Below are 21,546 nucleotides of genomic sequence, written 5' to 3'. Positions count from 1 at the left end.
ACATGATATCATCTCCCTGAGGAGGATGAGCTGGCCAATCAGTGGTCTACTCGCATTAAAATGTGTAATGACCAGTATACGCCCACACCATTCTGTTGTTGGGGTACGCCCACACCCTTCACAGAAAAGCTGCTTTTTAATTAACATACTTAATAAAACATTTTTGGAAGGAAAACTATTTCACTCATATTGTTATTAATTGTAAGTCTTATTTCATAGAAATCTGAAAACACTGGACAGTTATTTGTTGTATAAGTTACTTCTAGCCATGTACCAAACAATGAAGATTGTTTTTACGGAAAACTGAGAATCAAATAAAAAAAGGTAGTGTGCCAACATGAGTTCCTAGACATTGTAATTAAATGCTTTATCATGATATGTTAATCAGTAAAAGCTCTAATTAGCTACATTTCTAGAGTAATGTCAGAGGTGTCAAATAAGAGTTGTAGTTGTACTATCAATTGAGGTTTATTTTTTGCCCAGACAAAAAGTTCAAACAAACATTAAAAATGTTCAACATTTTGGACTAAAATAGTAAAAGATTTACATTTGTAGATGATACAAAATGTACTGCAGTTTTAGACTGATTCCTACACTATTATAAACCGGATCATTTGAGCCCTGGATGTTGTTTGGCTGAAAGCCATGGTATATGAATACGTGTGAATAAGAACAGCCCATAGCCATGGTAAATTGGCCATATACCACACCCCCTCTGGCCTTATTGCTTAATTATAATACATGTTCCCAAACATTATTTCAGAACCTATTCATTCCAATAACTTCATCATCCATTTATATGTTTGTGTTGTGACTAGTTTGAAAAAGAAAGAGCAAGAGGCTGGCAGCATAGCATTGTCTTGACACCTGAACATCCATCTTCTCACTTTGGAATCTGGATACTGGCTGCTTGGTCAGTAGCTCAGGTCCAAAACTTCCTTTGGTCTAAAGATGCACAAAAAGATTACATGAGTGGAAGATCGGAATACATAACCACATATTTTCATATCAATGAATACATTCTATTCAATAGTGTTTAAATTATCAAGCACAAGTGATCATCGTTATACTCTTTAGTTATCTGAAGAGTGACTAAAGAGTATGTTGAAAGGTTTCTTGTACTCACTTGCAGGCCTTAATGTTAACACAGATGGTCCTCACGTCATCGCTTGTGCTAAGCTCCTCAATCAGCACCCACAAGTGTTTTTTCACCAGGCGTTTACACATAGATTTTACGAAAGGGATTTTATCGCAAATGGACAATAGCTTCTGCTTTATCTCCTCCTATTGATGAAAGTTTACATTTTCAGGGAAATATCACAGTAAATAGTTAGTAGTGCAATTTCATGAAAGGACACTTATCAATTGTAATGCTATGGTAGCTACCGGGCTAGAGGAAGAGGAGATGGATTTCTTCACTTTGTTCAGTGCCCACTCACACACCCAGCAGGTTCCCTGTAGCTGTTGCTCCTTTGGAAAGCACAAACAGACAATATATATATATTTTTTTGTAATAATCGGTCGCTGTGCCCTGAGCAAGGGACTGAAACATAATTGCTTCAGGGGCTCTGTACAATGGCGACCATGGCCGTGGCCCCTCTCCCTGTTGGTGTCTCAGGGGGAGTTGGGATATGCTAAAATAAAGACATGTCCATTACACACATTTGTGCAACAAAACAAATATAAGCACCCCCCCAAATTATTATTGAATTAAATTTTGGTGTGATGTATTCAGTGTTATGGTGTAAGTACATGTGAATATGTAATGTCAGGTTGGACAATAGTTTCTTCAGTCAATGTATGTTTTTAGTTATATTTACATCTATGGTTAAGTTCTGTTACACAATAGCAGGTTGAGTATTCTAATAGGAAGTTGCAGAAATGTCTACACTTTCTGCTAGTTCATAACATTTTGACCATAGCATAATATTACCACGCGCTTCTCCGGCTGTGCTTCCACTACTTCCTGGTCATCAAGGTCAACCTCGTGGCATTGCCCATGCATTTCCCAAACTGTGAAGAAAAACTTATACGTCACTCAAGTGATGGGTACTTCACTTGTATGGTTCTGAAACCAAAGGTGAACTTAGGCCTCCCACCCACAGTTCCCCTTGCACCCTATCCCAATGTATGTGCTGAATATACAGTAGTTACTACTTGAGTTAATAAATAGAATCTCACCTGAACAAGCCAGCAGACTGAGGGCAAGGAGGACCAGAGATGTCTTCATGATTTGTGCTGGTAGAGATGTGAAGAGTAAAAGTCGTGTTGGGGTCTGGTAAAGTGCCTTAGGAATCAGACAAGCCCCTTTTTATATAGAAGCCCCTCTATCCACAGCTCCCTGTACAAACCCCACCTACGATCTATTGATAGTACATCTCACATTAACCACAAGACACAAACCTTACAAGTCAACAGGATATCACGTGGAAGTACTTAACATTTTCTTGTGGTTTAGACCTACATTACATACTGATGAGGAGTAATCTTCATAATCACCTTTTTCCATCTCTACACAGTCTGATTTTCATTGTAATTTAATATTAGTTAGTCAATTACCGATTAAGAAATGTGTTCTGTGTTGGAAAGAGCAGGTGTTCTTAATTTTTTGTATAATCAGTGTATGTTTCCAGCACCACACTGACATATGGATTAAAACTTGTTCAGCTAGCTTACAAGTGATACATTTAGGACTATATTTACTAAGCTAACATATGGAGTTCTTTTAAGATAATAAAAACATGGACCATTTAGCTATTTTAATTTGCATTTTAGGACACCTGTAGGTATATATATAACAATTATTTGATGAAGTTTTTGCCCCTACTGCTAGAGAAACCCATTTTATAACAGTTTTGAAGTGTCTGAAATGCATCTGAGATATTGGAGAGCTCAGGATAACATCAGGGACAAAACAAATGTTATATCAGTGTTTGTGGTTAATGTTTCAGTATGATATGTTGGATAAAGGAATAAAGGCGGACACCAATGTCAAGTTCAATAGCCTTGTTTGTGCATTGTACAAATCCCCACATATGGAGTCGGGGAACAGTCCGGCAAGTCGAATACCTATCAACTAGACTCTGTAACATCATCCTTTTCAATAGAAAGTGCAAACATAAAGGCATAACATTAAGTTCTTAACAGTCAGGTCATAACAATAGAAAAAGCATGACATTTTCTTTTTACTTCAGTTAACATTTTAAAAGGAAGATGACATTTTATTATTTAAGAAAAATACATATTTTAATTAACCGAGGGCAAGTTAACAGTCTCTTGCTTACAGTAAGCCTGTCCGGTGGCTTGCACAAACGACCAACCCGTGAGTAAGTATTGTCTCTGACAGGGGTAGGATTAGGGCCACGAGCTGGAGAGCTTGGTGGGGTAGAAGCCTCACTTTCAGTTGGCTCATGTCTCAATTCTGAGCCCCTTACCCTTAGGCCTGGACTTTGATCCAGCTCATCTAGGTGAGTGTATGGCGTGTTCTGGTTTGTCTGCTCTGCTACGCGCAGATCATCCGATTGCGACGATAGAGGGAGCCACCAACATCCACCAGGTAAGAACGTGGTGCAACTCTCTGTAGGCATGTGCTCAGCCTCCAAAGTCCTGTGTGGTCCCCCGGCAGCGATTTCATCCTTATCGTTTCACCCATCTCCAGCTCTGGTAGGTCTCGAGCAGTCCGGTCGTAGAAGCACTTAGCAAGCTGCTTTCTGTGACGCAGTTTGTCCGTGACGCCAACCATGATGCAGGGCTCAAGTAGTTTGTTAGCTACGGGGATGGTAGTCTTCAGACGTCTGGACAGAAGGCGTTGTGCTGGGCTGCTGTCCATGTTTTCGGTGGGTGTGTTCCTACACTGTAAGATCGCTTTCCATGGGTCGTTGCTGTCATGCAAGGCCCTGCTTAACAGGTTTTTTGCAATCTTGACAGCTGATTCTGCCTTGCCATTTGCTTTTGAGTGTCTTGGAGAGGAGGTCACGTGGTCAAACTCCCATTCTGCGGCGAAACGCTTGAACTGTGCAGTGAATTGTGGGCCATTGTCCGTGATTACCTTGTCAAGCTGACCTTGCCTTGCAAACTGTGCCTTGCAGCGCTTTATGACTGTCTCTGCAGACAAGTCAGGGAGCAGTTCAATTTCCCAAAAGTCAGAGTAGTGATCAACGATGAGAAGATAGTCCTTTTGTCTGTGGCTGAATAAGTCCATGCTGACGATTTGCCAGGCCCTTGTGGGCAGTTCGTGACACATCATGGTTTCCTTTTGCTGTTCATGAGCGTACTTTTTGCATGTGGTACAGTTGCTGCCAAAGTCTTTAATTTCTGCTTGCATGTTTGGCCAGTATAATGTTTCACGAGCCTGGCGGTAGCATGCGTCACCTCCAACGTGATTGGAGTGTATGCGGGTAAGCATCTCTGGACATAGTGATTTGGAGGCGGACTCTGGCAGCTCCGGACAGGAGGGAGACTCTGGCAGCTCCGGACAGGAGGGAGACTCTGGCAGCTCCGGACAGGAGGGAGACTCTGGCAGCTCCGGACAGGAGGGAGACTCTGGCAGCTCCGGACAGGAGGGAGACTCTGGCAGCTCCAGACAGGAGGGAGACCCTGGCACAGGACTCACCAGGCTGGGGAGACCTACTGGAGGCCTGGTCCGTGGAGGAGGCACAGGATAGACCGGGCTGTGGGGGAGCACTGGAGATCTGGTGCGTAGCCTTGGCACCACTCTTCCAGGCTGAATGCCCACTCTAGCCCGGCACGAGTGGGAGCTGGAACAGGCCGCACTGGGTTCTACTGGCGAACTGGGGAAACCGTACTTAGAGCCGACGCAGGATATCCTGGCCCGAGGAGACGCACTGGAGGTCTGGAGAGCAGGGCTGGCACAATCTGTCCTGGCTGGATCCTCACCCTAGCCCGGCAGATGCGGGGAGCTGGGATGTAGCTCACCGGGCTAAGAACGCACACAGGAGACACCGTGCGCTCCACCACATAACACAGTGCCTGACCAGTACGACGCCCGCCACGGTAAGCACGGGGAGTTGGCTCAGGTCTACAACCTGCCTCTGCCTCTCGGGCTTCCTTGCCAGCCGTGTCCCCTCGTAATGTTGCCACTCAGCCTTAGCTGCCTCCAGTTCCTCCTGTGGATGGCGATACTCCCCAGCCTGCCTCCAGGGTCCCTTCCCATCCAAGATCTCATCCCATGTCCAGGAGTCCATTACACCACGCTGCTTGGTCCTTTGGTGGTTGGGAGGTTCTCTCACGGCTGTTGAAGGATGAGGACCAAGGTGCAAGCGTGGTGAGCGTTTATTTTCTTTATTTTAAGCAAAATGACGCCAAACAAAACAAAAAACAAACCTTGAAGCTCACAAGAAAAGTGCTCTAAACAGAGACAACCTCACACACACACAGGTGGGAAAAGGGTACCTAAGTATGGTTCCCAATCAGAGACAATGATAGACAGCTGTCCCTGATTGAGAACCATACCCGGCCAAACACAAAGAAATAGAAAACATAGAACACAAAACATAAAATGCCCACCGCAACTCACGCCCTGACCAAACCAAAACAGAGACATAAAAAATATCTCTACGGTCAGGACGTGACAGTTAGACTTATTCTAAAATTGATTAAATAATTGTTTTCCCCTCATCAATCTACACACAATGACAAAGTGAAAAATGCTAACATTTTTTAAATAAAAATAAAAAACAGAAATACCATACATAATTATTCAGACCCTTTGCTATGAGACTCAAAATTGAGCTCAGGTGCATCTGGATTCCATTGATCATCCTTGAGATGTCTCTACAACTTGATTGGAGTCCACCTGTGGTAAATTACATTGATTGGACATGATTTAGAAAGGCACACACCTGCCTATATAAGGTCCAAAAGTTGACAGTACATGTCAGAGCAAAAATCAAGCCATGAGGTCAAAGGAATTGTCTGTAGAGCCCCGAGACAGGATTGTGTCGAGGCACAGTTCTGGGGAAGGGTACCAAAACATTTCTGCAGCATTTAAGGTCCCCAAGAACACAGTGGCCTCCATCATTCTAAATGGAAGAAGTTTCTTCCTAGAGCTGGTCACCCAGCCAAACTGAGCAATCGGGGGATAAGGGCATTGGTCAGGGAGGTGACCAAGAACTTCACAAATCAGGCCTTTATTGTAGAGTAGCCAGACAGAACCCACTACTCAGTAAAAAGCACACAACAGCCCGCTTGGAGTTTGTCAAAAAGTACCTAAATGACTTTTTGAGAAACATTATTTTCTAGTCTGATGAAACCAAGATTGAATACTTTGGCCTGAATGTCAAGCGTCACATCTGGAGGAAACCTGGCACCATCCCTACGGTGAAGCATGGTGGTGGCGGCATCATGCTGAGGGGATGTTTATCAGAGACAGGGACTGGGAGACTTGTCAGGATCGAGGGAAAGATGAATGTAGCAAAGTACAGAGATCCTTGATGAAAACCTGCTCCAGAGTGCTCAGGACCTCAGAATGGGGTGAAGTTTCACTTTCCAACAGGACAACAACCCTAAGCACACAGTCAACACAATGCAGGAGTGGCTTCGGGACAAGTCTCTGAATGTCCTTGAGTGGCCCAGCCAGACCCCAGACATGAACCCGATTGAACATTTCTGGAGAGACCTGAAAAAAGCTGTGCAGCGATGCTCCCCATCCAACCTAACAGAGCTTGAGAGGATCTGCAGAGAAGAATAGGAGAAACTCCCTAAATACAGGTGTGCCGAGCATGTAGCGTCATACCCAAGACTCAAGGCTGTAATCGCTGCCAAAGGTGCTGAATACTTGTCAATTTGATATTTTTTATGCAATTGCAAAAAAAATCCTAAAACCTGTTTTTTCTTTGTTATTATGGGGTACTGTGTGTAGATTGATGAGGACAAAAAACGACTTATTCAATTTAGAATAAGGCTGTAACGTAAAAATGTGGAGAAAGTGAAGGGGTCTGAATACTTTCCAAATGAACTGTATAACCGCACCCACAAAAACACACTGAAGTAGATATATCTACATAATGCATAATATTAATATAACATAATATAAATGCCTGAGATCAATCTGCAACCTGTCATCAAAAGATACACCTTGTGTATTCCACTTTTCTAACGCTCAACAAATCAAATCAAACCTTATTGGTCACATACACATGGTTAGCAGATGTTAATACGAGTGTAGCGAAATGCTTGTGATTCTAGTTCCGACCGAGCAGTAATATCTAACAAGTAATCTAACAATTTCACAACAACTACCTTATACAACAGTAGGACCATGACTGAGTCGCTAAAACAATACAGGTCTACTAGTCAAATAAAATACCAAAATGCTGTAAAGCCAACTGGGAAGGGTTGCAGTTTTAGGAAGACTCAAATTAAACATACATAGGTTTATGTAGTGTAATGTTTATATATCTGCTTCTGAGAGGATTCTAGCTAGACTTGAGTATAACCACATGCATGTCTTAGTCTGGCTTGCCTCACACTAAAAGGTTAGACACAGCAGCTGTGGGAAGAGACTACGTGTCCAATGATTTGCTCATGTTGCACTCTCTATAAAGTATTTCAGTATGAACGCATGCATCATGATTCAAACTGTGAAAATGTTTGTGCATGTTTTTTTTTTAAATTCCCCAACCCTAATAGTGTAATAGTGTGGTTAGCAGCACAATGGGTATGCTTAAATAGTTAACAAGGTCACAGTAGCACCATCCACAAGTTGCACTAACAGAAACCATTTAGTAATTGCTTTTTAGAAATTGGAAATTACAATAAATGGTGATGAAATTAGTTATCCTAACCATAATTGGCTTGGCCCAATCTCTGAGTGATATAGTGATACATTAAGGTGATAACACTGATGTGCGACTATGAACTTTACCACAGTATCTTGAAGCTCACCCAACACCCTCCTTTGTAGAAATATTAAACAGTGAGAAGAAGGCCTGTCAGGAAACCAAAGTGTGAAGCTGTGTTTCTTTAAACCAGTTGGGTGTGAACATTGTTTCACTTGCAAGACTCATGACGCTCCACCCCCAGTGTTGTGTCAGAGATACAGTGGCTGTGGGAAGAGACTGGGGGGAACATGACAGATCAAAGCGATTTAATCATTTCTCAGCTTGACCATTTCTTCAGTCAACCAGCAAATGTTGGGAGGTTGCATGGAGATTCAGATAGGTCAAAGGTCGCTGAGTGGAGAGGAGGCTGTGGAGTCCCGCTGAGGTCCCTGCCTGTTTCCCTGACTGGCCCAGAGACAGACAGGCCAACACCTAGACAGCAGGACACACAGAACTTACAGATCTCAGTACTGGACAGTCAGGTCACATGATCCAGAGGTACTGTACAGGGCAGGCACTTGGAAAATACCCAGGCAGCTAAATATAGAAGGACAAGGGTGATATACATTGAGATAAACCACAAACACACACCTGGCGAGGGTGGCCACTCTGCCGTCCATCAGTTGATTTCCTGCAAGACTCAGGTGGGTCAGGGAGCAGTCATCCTGTGGAACACACAAAGAACCAATCAGAACCATGTTCTCTGTGACTCCTTTTCCATTTTCAGCAAGGGACCAATCAAATCCCAGATATCATGGTATGCCCTTGACTAGGCAGTTGGTACTATGTCTATCACCCAATATGTCAGTGTTGAGTTCTCAGCTTGGCCTCCAGCTTAAACATTACTAGTTGACATGAATCCTACTTACAGGGGGACCATCACTACATTTGTTCCTCTATTGAAGACCATCTTACCATAGCTCTCCATTAAGTCAAATGGTGTAGACACTTTAATATACAACCAATGTATCCTAACTACTATATCAGCACCTGCTTCTTAGCTTGAATACCAAAGGCAAAGTTGTGCAGCAGATAAGTGGGTGACATACTTCCTTTTCAACATGAGGTGCCTGCCTCAGACCCGTGGTTTAGGTTTACTGGTTAGCAGACCACAGAAAACAAGCGCTTTTTGTCACTGGCCTACACACAAAACCCCATAATGTAAAAATGAAAATCTAAAATGTCTTGAGTCAATAAGACCATCATGCCATAGCCATCCATTATGTCAAATGGTGTACACGCTTTAACATACAACCATTGTATCCTACCATATAAGCACATGCTTAGCTTGAATACCAAAGGCAAAGTTGTGCAGCAGATAAGTGTATGACAAACTTCCTTTTCAACCTGTGAAATGTTTTCACAACTTGCAAGGCGCCTGCCTCAGACCCGTAGTTTAGGTTTACTGGTTAGCAGACCACAGATAAACAAAAGTTCCATTACCAGAAACCCAGCCAATTGTTTCGACAAATTCTGTTGAAAGCTTCTTTATCATTTTACTGATTTATTTATTGTATTTGCAGTCTTTATCGTGTCCCTTCCTGGACAAATTTCCTCTACTAAGTAAATATTTACTGTTGAGTGTGAAAGTTTATGCAGTTATTTAGACAAACACTGTTAAATTCATGTGAAAGTACACAATATAATATTATTTTATTTTAATTTGTGTGTGTGTGTGTGCATTTGTACGTGTGTGTGTGTGTGTTCATCTGGGAAAGGAGTACTAACGTCAGATGTTTTGAAGGAGGGTGGTCAGCGGTTCCACAGCGGATGGCAGACAGATCGAGTTGAGTGAGACATTGGAGAGGCAGAGTCTTCAGGACCAGCTCAAAGCCCATAGAGCACAGGGCATTATGGGACAGATTCACCAACTTCAGGTGCCCTGTTCCTGTAGGACGATGATATGACTGATTCTTAGGTCACATTTCAAGAACCACCTCACAAACAGAGAGTAATGTACATTTATATAAATGTTCTAATGCTAATAATATGCGTCATATCAATGTAAAAAGGGTATCAATGAACCTGTTTACCTGCCAGTGTGCTGGCCAGTAAGAGGCGGTGTTGCTGTATTCCTGCAAAGGCGCTGGCCTGTAGGAGGCTGTGTGGCTACAAGCAGCAGGGTTTGAAGATGCAGGCCAGCAGGGGGAAGCTGGCCATTAGGGGGCAGGCTGACAGCAGGCAGGACAGGGTCCGTCACCCAGCGGGTTCACACTCCAGTCCAACTTCTCCAGACACTACGAGGGTGGGGGCGGGGGAGAGACAAGATTTTGTGTAAAAGACAGCCTCATATGTCAGACCATTTTCCAACCACAAACACCTAGCCTGGCATGTCCTGCACACCCACTGCTGCCTGTCAGGCTACTGCAGAAAGTGTGGCGGGGCTGTGACCATCACTGAACAGAGGGTATTGAATCATGTGCCCCTACAAGCCCATACAGGGACATGGCACAGAGACTTACAAGTCAGTATCATACAATGCCTTCAGAAAGTATTCACACCCTTTGACTTTTTCCACATTTTGTTGTGTTACATCCTGAATTTAAAATTAAATAAATTGAGCTTTTTGTCACTGGCCTACACACAATACTGGATGAATCAATACCCCATCTAAAAATGAAAATCTGAAATGTCTTGAGTCAATATGTATTTAACCCCTTTGTTATGGCAAGCCTAAATAAGTCCAGGATAAAAATGTGCTTAATAACCTCTTGAAGCTAGGGGGCACTATTTTTATGTTTGGAAAAATAACATTCCCAAAGTTAACAGCCTTTTTCTCAGGACCAGATGCTAGAATATGCATATATTTGACAGCTTAGGATAGAAAACACTCTAAAGTTTCCAAAACTGTCAAAATATTGTCTGTGAGTATAACAGAACTGATATTGCAGGCGAAACCCTGAGGAAAATCAAAGCAGGAAGTGGTTTCTATTTTGAAAACTCCATGTTCCATAGCCAGCTAAAACTCTCAAACTTTTACAGATGCACAATTGTGAGCATCCTGTTGGGCTGTATCACCGCCTGGTACAACAACTGCACCGCCCACAAATGCAAGGCTCTCCAGAGGGTGGTGCGGTCTGCACAACGCATCACAGGGGGCAAACTACCTGCCGTCCAGGACACCGACAGCACCCGATGTCACAGGAAGGCCAAAAAGATCAAGGACAACAGCCACTGCCTGTTCACCCCGCTACCATCCTGAAGGCGAGGTCAGTACAAGTGCATCAAAGCTGGGGCCGAGAGACTGAAAAACAGCTTCTATCTCAAGGTCATCAGACTGTTAAACAGACATCACTAACACAGAGAGGCTGCTACCTACATGCAGACTGAAATCATTGGCCACTTTAATAAATGGATCACTAGTCACTTTAATAATGTCACTTTAATAATGTTTACATATCTTGCATTACTCATCTCATATGTATATACTGTATTTTATGCTATCTATTGCATGTTGCATTTGCCGCTCGGTCATCGCTAATCGATATATTTGTATGTATATGTTCTTATTCCATCCCTTTCCTTAGATTTGTGTGTATTAGGTAGTTTTTCAAATCAAATCAAATCAAATTTTATTTGTCACATACACATGGTTAGCAGATGTTAATGCGAGTGTAGCGAAATGCTTGTGCTTCTAGTTCCGACAATGCAGTAATAACCAACAAGTAATCTAACTAACAATTCCAAAACTACTGTCTTGTACACAGTGTAAGGGGATAAAGAATATGTACATAAGGAGATATGAATGAGTGATGGTACAGAGCAGCATAGGCAAGATACAGTAGATGGTATCGAGTACAGTATGTACAAATGAGATGAGTATGTAAACAAAGTGGCATAGTTTAAAGTGGCTAGTGATACATGTATTACATAAGGATACAGTCGATGATATAGAGTACAGTATATACGTATGCATATGAGATGAATAATGTAGGGTAAGTAACATTATATAAGGTAGCATTGTTTAAAGTGGCTAGTGATATATTTACATCATTTCCCATCAATTCCCATTATTAAAGTGGCTGGAGTTGAGTCAGTGTCAGTGTGTTGGCAGCAGCCACTCAATGTTAGTGGTGGCTGTTTAACAGTCTGATGGCCTTGAGATAGAAGCTGTTTTTCAGTCTCTCGGTCCCAGCTTTGATGCACCTGTACTGACCTCGCCTTCTGGATGATAGCGGGGTGAACAGGCAGTGGCTCGGGTGGTTGATGTCCTTGATGATCTTTATGGCCTTCCTGTGACATCGGGTGGTGTAGGTGTCCTGGAGGGCAGGTAGTTTGCCCCCGGTGATGCGTTGTGCAGACCTCACTACCCTCTGGAGAGCCTTACGGTTGAGGGCGGAGCAGTTGCCGTACCAGGCGGTGATACAGCCCGCCAGGATGCTCTCGATTGTGCATATGTAGAAGTTTGTGAGTGCTTTTGGTGACAAGCCAAATTTCTTCAGCCTCCTGAGGTTGAAGAGGCGCTGCTGCGCCTTCTTCACAATGCTGTCTGTGTGAGTGGACCAATTCAGTTTGTCTGTGATGTGTATGCCGAGGAACTTAAAACTTGCTACCCTCTCCACTACTGTTCCATCGATGTGGATAGGGGGGTGTTCCCTCTGCTGTTTCCTGAAGTCCACAATCATCTCCTTAGTTTTGTTGACGTTGAGTGTGAGGTTATTTTCCTGACACCACACTCCGAGGGCCCTCACCTCCTCCCTGTAGGCCGTCTCGTCGTTGTTGGTAATCAAGCCTATCACTGTTGTGTCGTCCGCAAACTTGATGATTGAGTTGGAGGCGTGCGTGGCCACGCAGTCGTGGGTGAACAGGGAGTACAGGAGAGGGCTCAGAACGCAACCTTGTGGGGCCCCAGTGTTGAGGATCAGCGGGGAGGAGATGTTGTTGCCTACCCTCACCACCTGGGGGCGGCCCGTCAGGAAGTCCAGTACCCAGTTGCACAGGGCGGGGTCGAGACCCAGGGTCTCGAGCTTGATGACGAGCTTGGAGGGTACTATGGTGTTGAATGCCGAGCTGTAGTCGATGAACAGCATTCTCACATAGGTATTCCTCTTGTCCAGATGGGTTAGGGCAGTGTGCAGTGTGGTTGAGATTGCATCGTCTGTGGACCTATTTGGGCGCTAGGGTCTAGGGTGTCAGGTAGGGTGGAGGTGATATGGTCCTTGACTAGTCTCTCAAAGCACTTTGTGATGACGGATGTGAGTGCTACGGGGCGGTAGTCGTTTAGCTCAGTTACCTTAGCTTTCTTGGGAACAGGAACAATGGTGGCCCTCTTGAAGCATGTGGGAACAGCAGACTGGTATAGGGATTGATTGAATATGTCCGTAAACACACCGGCCAGCTGGTCTGCGCATGCTCTGAGGGCGCGGCTGGGGATGCCGTCTGGGCCTGCAGCCTTGCGAGGGTTAACACGTTTAAATGTCTTACTCACCTCGGCTGCAGTGAAGGAGAGACCGCATGTTTTCGTTGCAGGCCGTGTCAGTGGCACTGTATTGTCCTCAAAGCGGGCAAAAAAGTTATTTAGTCTGCCTGGGAGCAGGACATCCTGGTCCGTGACTGGGCTGGATTTCTTCCTGTAGTCCGTGATTGACTGTAGACCCTGCCACATGCCTCTTGTGTCTGAGCCGTTGAATTGAGATTCTACTTTGTCTCTGTACTGACGCTTAGCTTGTTTGATAGCCTTGCGGAGGGAATAGCTGCACTGTTTGTATTCGGTCATGTTACCAGACACCTTCCCCTGATTAAAAGCAGTGGTTCGCGCTTTCAGTTTCACGCGAATGCTGCCATCAATCCACGGTTTCTGGTTAGGGAATGTTTTAATCGTTGCTATGGGAATGACATCTTCAACGCACGTTCTAATGAACTCACACACCGAATCAGCGTATTCGTCAATGTTGTTGTCTGACGCAATACGAAACATGTCCCAGTCCACGTGGTGGAAGCAGTCTTGGAGTGTGGAGTCAGCTTGGTCGGACCAGCGTTGGACAGACCTCAGCTTGGGAGCCTCTTGTTTTAGTTTCTGTCTGTAGGCAGGGATCAACAAAATGGAGTCGTGGTCAGCTTTTCCGAAAGGGGGGCGGGGCAGGGCCTTATATGCGTCGCGGAAGTTAGAGTAACAATGATCCAAGGTCTTTCCACCCCTGGTTGCGCAATCGATATGCTGATAAAATTTAGGGAGTCTTGTTTTCAGATTAGCCTTGTTAAAATCCCCAGCTACAATGAATGCAGTTTTTGTGGAATTGTTAGATTACTTGTTAGATATTATTGCAAAACTAGAAGCACAAGCATTTTGCTACAATCGCAATAACAGCTGCTAACCATGTGTATGTGACCAATTTTTTAAAATTTGTTTATTACTTCAAAAAGGAGTAAAACACATCCAGACCTGCTTCTCTTGTCTTAGTACTTTCTCACAGATTGTTATAGTCTGAAAGTGTTGGGTCATTGAGAATTGGTTTGATTTTAAACCAATTATATTAATCTCATTCCCAATGTTGTAATTCAGCTAATACCCCAAAGATGATGGAGGCCTCTGTCCCTCTGTGTCTGTGGCGTTGTGGGAGCCGCTGTGCCATTAGAGAGCCTCAGTGTGAGGTGAGGTGCTACTGCAATCTCCTGGTGGATAAATACCGCCCTCCGGTGGGGTTCAGACGCTCTGAGTTCTCTGTATGAAAGAGCCGACTAGTTCCCGCCTACGCCTCACAAAAGGACAGTTTGAAATGTGCCAATTCAAGGCACGCTTTGATGACTTCACTGTTGGCAGAGAACTGCTGCTGCTCATCCAGAACCCCTTATTGGTCACAAATGTGACAAAGTTGTCAGATCTTCAGATGGGTAGATGAAATGGAGTTGATTGAGCTGCAAAAATTGTGTATTTGAAGGAGCAGGCTGGTGATTGTGACCCTGTTACTTTCTGGGGAAAGATGGTGCCTGCAGCTGATGTCCCTGTTCTCAAGATACTGGCACTATACACATACTGGCTCCACATACTGCTGTGAATCAACCTTCTCCACAATTAACTTTATTAAAAAACTCTGGTCACTCTGAGCCTTGCCCTTGCATCAATGAGAGACATTTTTGAGAAACGTTTGAACAGTAGTGTATATATATATTTGCTCTATCGCCATTAATTCAGAATAGTTGAGTATCTGGAGCATCAACATTTGTGGGTTTGATTACAGGCTCAAAATGGCCAGAAACAAAGACCTTTCTTCTGAAACTCATCAGACTATTATTGTTCTGAGAAATTAAGGCTATTCCATGCGAGAAATTGTCATGAAACTGAAGATCTCGTACAACGCTGTGTACTACTCCCGTCACAGAACAGCGCAAACTGGCTCTAACCAGAATAGAAAGAGGAGTGGGAGGCCCCGGTGCACGACTGAGCAAAAGGACAGGTACATTAGAGTGTCAAGTTTGAGTAACAGACACCTCAAGTCCTCAACTGGCAGCTTCATTAAATAGTACCAAAACACCAGACTCAATGTCAACAATGAAGAGGCGACTCCGGGATGCTGGCCTTCTAGGAAGAGTTCCTCTGTCCAGTGTCTGTGCTCTTTTTCCCATCTTAATCTTTTATTTTTCTTGGCCAGTCTGAGATATGGCTTTTTCTTTGCAACTCTGCCTAGAAGGTCAGCATCCCAGAGTCGCCTCTTCACTGTTGACGTTGAGACTGGTGTATAGATTTGTCACATCATCTTTGCAATGCAAGAAAGACCATAATGTACTATTCCAGGTTAAGCACAATTTAGATTTTGGCCACTAGATGCCAGCAGTGTATGTGCAAAGTTTTAGACTGATTCAATGAACCATGGCATTTCTGTTCAAAATGTTGTATCAAGATTGCCCAAATGTGCCTAATTTCAAGTTTATAACTATGCACTTTCCTCAACCAATATCATGATATTCTTTCACTGTAATTGCTACTGTGAATGTACAGTTAGATTAACAAGAATTTAAGCTTTTTGCCCATATCAGATATGTCTATGTCCTGGGAAATGTTCTTGTTACTTACACCCTCATGCTAATCACATTAGCCAATGTTAGCTCAACCATCTCGTGGGGGGGACACTGATCCGGGAGAGGTTAACTCATACTCAAATAATGTTGTTGTCTCAACCCATACTCATATTTGGAGAAAAAAAACTCTTCAAAAACCCAGTCTCAAACTTGTATCTCAAACAGACCTTTCAAAAAACGCTTGCTATTTCCTCATAAAACATGATATCATCTCCCTGAGGAGGATGAGCTGGCCAATCAGTGGTCTACTCGCATTAAAATGTGTAATGACCAGTATACGCCCACACCCTTCACAGAAAAGCTGCTTTTTAATTAACATACTTAATAAAACATTTTTGGAAGGAAAACTATTTCACTCATATTGTTATTAATTGTAAGTCATATTTCATAGAAATCTGAAAACACTGGACAGTTATTTGTTGGATAAGTTACTTCTAGCCATGTACCAAACAATGAAGATTGTTTTTACGGAAAACTGAGAATCTAAATAAAAAAGGTAGCCAAATGCCAACATGAGTTCCTAGACATTGTAATTAAATGCTTTATCACGATATGTTAATCAGTAAAAGCTCTAATTAGCTACATTTCTAGAGTAATGTCAGAGGTGTCAAATAAGAGTTGTAGTTGTACTATCAATTGAGGTTTATTTTTTGCCCAGACAAAAAGTTCAAACAAACATAAAAAATGTTCAACATTTTGGACTAAAATAGAAAAAGATTTACATTTGTAGATGATACAAAATGTACTGCAGTTTAAGACTGACACCTACACTTTTATAAACCGGATCATTCAAGCCCTGGATTCTGAATAGCTGAAAGCTGTGGTATATGAGACAATATACCACGGGTATGACGCAAATCAAATCACTTACTTTTGTAATTACATTGGTAACCTGTTTATAATAGCAACAAGGCACCTCTGGGGTGTGTGTTATAGGGCGATTACACCACAGCTAATGGATGTATCCAGGCAATCCCCAAAGCATGATGAATAAGAACAGTCCTTATCCATGGTAAATTGGCCATATACCACACCCCCTCTGACCTTATTGCTTAATTATAATACATGTTCCCAAAACATAATTTCAGATAACTTCAACATCCATTTATATGTTTGTGTTGTGACTAGTTTGAAAAAGAAAGAGCAAGATGCTGGCAGCATAGCATTGTCTTGACACCTGAACATCCATCTTCTCACTTTGGAATCTGGATACTGACTGCTTGGTCAGTAGCTCAGGTCCAAAACTTCCTTTGGTCTAAAGATACACAAAAGACTACATGAGTGGAAGATCGGAAGACATAACCTCCAATATTTTCATATTAATGAATACATTCGACTCAATAGTGTTTCAATTAACAAGCACAAGTGATCATCGCTACTCTCTTTAGTTGTCTGAACAGTGACTTAAGAGTATGTCGAACGGTTTCTAGTACTCACTTGCAGGCCTTAATTTTAACACAGATGGTCCTCACGCCATCGCTTGTGTTAAGCTCATCAACCACCACCCACAAGTGTTTTTTCACCAGGTCTTCACAGGTAGATTTTCCTAAGGGTAATTTACCGCAAAAGGACAATAGCTTCTGCTTTATCTCCTCCTATTGATGAGAAATCATCAACATCAGTTGACATTTTCAGAGAAATATCACTATAATAGTAAATAGTGCAATTTTATTAAAGGACACTCATCAATTGTAATGCTATGGTAGCTACCTGGCTAGAGGAAGAGGAGATGGATTTCTTCACTTTCTTCAGTGCCCACTTACACGCCTCGCAGGCTACCTTTAGATGTTGCTGCATTGGAAAACACAAACAGACAAGAAAGGAGAACAAAAACACACCTAAGACAAATATATGCACCCCAACCCCAGATTCTCATTATTAATAAAATGGTGGTGTGATGTATTTAGGGTTATGGTTGAAGTACATTTGAATATGTAATGTGAGAGTGAGAGTCAGGTGGGACAATAGTTTCTTCAGTCAATGTATGTTTTTAGTTATATTTACATCTATGGTTAAATTCTGTTACACAGTAGCAGGTTGAGTTTTCTAATAGGAAGTTGCAGAAATGTCTACACTTTCTGCTAGTTCATAACATTTTGACCATAGCATACTATTACCATGCGCTTCTCTGGCTGTGCTTCCACTACTTCCTGATCATCTTCGCATTGCCCATGGATTTCCCAAACTGCGAAGAAAAGAATGGCAACAGTCACTCAAGTGATGGGTACTTCACTTGTATTGTACTGAAACCAAAGATGAACTTGGAGTTGATTTAGGCCCCCTACCAACAGTTCCCCTTGCACCCTGACGCAATGTATGTGCTGCATATACAGTAGTTACTACTTGAGTTAAATAAATAAAATCTCACCTGAACAAGCCAGCAGACTGAGGGCAAGGAGGACCAGAGATGTCTTCATGATTTGTGGTGGTAGAGATGTGAAGAGTAAAAGTCGTGTTGGGATTTGGTAAAGTGACTTAGGAAGCAGGCGAGCCCCTTTATATGTAGAGGCCCCTCTATCCACAGCACATTGTATAAACCCCACCTACAGTACAATCTATTGATAGTACAACTCACAAACCACAAGACACAAACCTTAAAAGTCAACAGGACGTTACTTGGAAGTACTTAATCTTTTCTTGTGGTTTAGACCTACAGTACATACTGATGAGGAGCAATCTTCATAATCACCTTTTTCCATCTCTCCACTGTCTGATCTTCATTTTAATTTCATTTTTGGTATACTCAGTTTCCAACCACATTGACATATTGATAAACATTTGTTCAGCTAGCTTACAAGTGATACATTTAGGACTAGATCTACTAAAATAATAACAATAGTTGTTTTAAGATTGTTGTTACTATTTGTATTTTAGGACACCTATAGGTACGTATATGAGAAACATTTTTGTAAATCATTTGATGAAGCATTACTTTGCCCTTACTGCTATAAACACCTGTTATATAACACAAAATTACATTGCGAAATAAATCAAAATAAAGTGTTTTAAAGTTTGAAATGCATCCCAGTATGTTTTAAAGTCTGAAATGCATCTGAGAGAGAAAGTAAAGCTCAGGATAACATTAGGGACCAAAACATTTTTATTTTAGTGTTTGTGGTTAACTCGGGAGAAAGCATTTACACTGCTCCAGAGTCCAATGGTGGTGGGCTTTACCCCACTCCCATCAGGCCTCAGGATAAGACCCAGATGCAGACAGCTTGAAGTTACAAAAGTTTATTACAAAAACAGTGGACAAGCAAATGACAGGTCAAGGGCAGGCAGAGGTCAGTATTCCAGCGCAGAATCCAAAAGGTACAGAACAGCAGGCAGGCTGAGGGTCAGGGCAGGCAGAGGTCAGTATTCCAGCGCAGAATCCAAAAGGTACAGAACAGCAGGCAGGCTGAGGGTCAGGGCAGGCAGAATGGTCAAAAACCGGGAGAACTAGAAAACAGGAACTGACGAGAAACAGAACTATGGGAAAAAACGCTGGTAGGCTTAACAAGACAAGACGAACTGGCAACAGACAAACAGAAAACACAGGTATAAATGCACAAGGGATAATGGGGAAAATGGGTGACACCTGGAGGGGGGTGGAGACAAGCACAAGACAGGTGAAACAAATCAGGGTGTGACAACTCCAGCCGATGCTTGGCATTGTGCATGGTAATCTTAGGCTTGTGTGCGGCTGCAGGCCATGGAAACCCATTTCATGAAGCTCCCGACAAACTATTATGCTAACGTTGTTTCCAGAGGCAGTTTAAAGCAGGGGCTCCGTGGCAACAACATCACATGCGATAACGTTTTTACTTCGCACAAGCTGGGACAGGAGTTCCTAAAGAGGAAGCTGACGATGGTAGGAACAGTACGAAAAAAACAAGCCAGAGCTCCCACCTCAGTTGTTGAATACAAGCAATTCCTCCCTAATGTCCTACGTGCCAAAGAAAGGCAAAAATGTGGTACTCATGAATACGATGCATAGAGATGGGATAATCTGTGGCCAGGAACATAAAAAAACAGAAATCTAAATACACTGCTCAAAAAAATAAAGGGAACACTTAAACAACACAATGTAACAACAAGTCAATCACACTTCCGTGAAATCAAACTGTCCACTTAGGAAGCAACACTGATTGACAATACATTTCACATGCTGTTGTGCAAATGGAATAGACAACAGGTGGAAATTATAGGAAATTAGCAAGACACCCCCAATAAAGGAGTGGTTCTGCAGGTGGGGACCTAAGACCACTTCTCAGTTCCTATGCTTCCTGGCTGATGTTTTGGTCACTTTTGAATGCTGGCGGTGCTTTCACTCTAGTGGTAGCATGAGACAGAGTCTACAACCCACACAAGTGGCTCAGGTAGTGCAGCTCATCCAGGATGAAACATCAATGCGAGCTGTGGTAAGAAGGTTTGCTGTGTCCAGAGCATGGAGGCGGTTACCAGGAGACAGGCCAGTACATCAGGAGACGTGGAGGAGGCCATAGGAGGGCAACAACCCAGCAGCAGGACCGCTACCTCCGCCTTTGTGCAAGGAGGAGCAGGAGGAGCACTGCCAGAGCCCTGCAAAATAACCTCCAGCAGGTCACAAATGTGCATGTGTCTGCTCAAACGGTCAGAAACAGACTCCATGAGGGTGGTATGAGGGCCCGACGTCCACAGGTGGGGGTTGTGCTTACAGCCCAACACCGTGCAGGACGTTTGGCATTTGCCAGAGAACACAAAGATTGGCAAATTCGCCACTGGCGCCCTGTGCTCTTCACAGATGAACGCAGGTTCACACTGAGCACATGTGACAGACGTAACAGTCTGGAGACGCTGTGGAGAACGTTCTGCTGCCTGCAACATCCTCCAGCATGACCGGTTTGGCGGTGGGTCAGTCATGGTGTGGGGTGGCATTTCTTTGGGGGACCGCACAGCCCTCCATGTGCTCGCCAGAGGTAGCCTGACTGCCATTAGGTACCGAGATGAGATCCTCAGACCCCTTGTGAGACCATATGCTGGTGCGGTTGGCCCTGGGTTCCTCCTAATGCAAAACAATGCTAGACCTCATGTGGCTGGAGTGTGTCAGCAGTTCCTGCAAGAGGATGGCATTGATGCGGGTGGGTGTTGTTATCGTGACCAGTGAACTGAGATAAGGCAGAGTTTTACCTAGCATGTACTTATAGATGACCTGGAGCCAGTGGGTCTGGCGATGAATATGTAGCGAGGGCCAGCCGACTAGAGCATACAGGTCGCAGTGGTGGGTGGTATAAGGTGTTTTAGTAACAAAACGGATGGCACTATGATAAATGGTATCTAGTTTGCTGAGTAGAGTATTGGAAGCTATTTTGTAGATGACATCGCCGAAGTCAAGGATCGGTAGGATAGTCAGTTTTACTAGGGTAAGTTTGGCGGTGTGAGTGAAGGAGGCTTTGTTGCGAAATAGAAAGCCAATTCTAGATTTGATATTGCATTGGAGATGTTTAATATGAGTCTGGAATGAGAGTTCACAGTCTAGCCAGACACCTAGGTATTTATAGATGTCCACATATTCTAAGTCGGAACCGTCCAGGGTGGTGATGCTAGTCGGGCGGACAGGTACAGGCAGCGAACGGTTGAAAAGCATGCATTTGGCAGTTGGGAGGCCACGGAAGGAATGTTGTATGGCATTGAAAATGATTAGGCTATAGTTTACAACATTGCCTAA

General features: G+C 43.4%; 1 protein-coding gene across 1 annotated transcript; it reads right to left on the bottom strand.

Moving 5' to 3' along the window:
• Nucleotides 1-452: 452 nt before the first annotated feature.
• LOC110498583 (antimicrobial peptide NK-lysin) lies at nucleotides 453-2,395 on the bottom strand. Its single transcript, XM_021575236.3, has 5 exons — nucleotides 2,182-2,395; nucleotides 1,934-2,013; nucleotides 1,387-1,470; nucleotides 1,127-1,284; nucleotides 453-945 (listed from the first exon to the last, which is right to left on the bottom strand). Exons 1-5 carry the CDS (start codon nucleotides 2,228-2,230, stop codon nucleotides 915-917), a joined length of 402 nt encoding a protein of 133 aa, XP_021430911.3. The 5' UTR covers nucleotides 2,231-2,395; the 3' UTR covers nucleotides 453-914.
• Between the last annotated feature and the right edge of the window lie 19,151 nt (nucleotides 2,396-21,546).

This window comes from Oncorhynchus mykiss, chromosome 19, assembly GCF_057628025.1.
Source record: "Oncorhynchus mykiss isolate SJ-2025 chromosome 19, ASM5762802v1, whole genome shotgun sequence".
Taxonomy (NCBI): Eukaryota; Metazoa; Chordata; class Actinopteri; order Salmoniformes; family Salmonidae; genus Oncorhynchus; species Oncorhynchus mykiss.
Note: the sequence above shows the minus strand (reverse complement) of the source record. Positions and strands in the feature narration are given on the sequence as shown.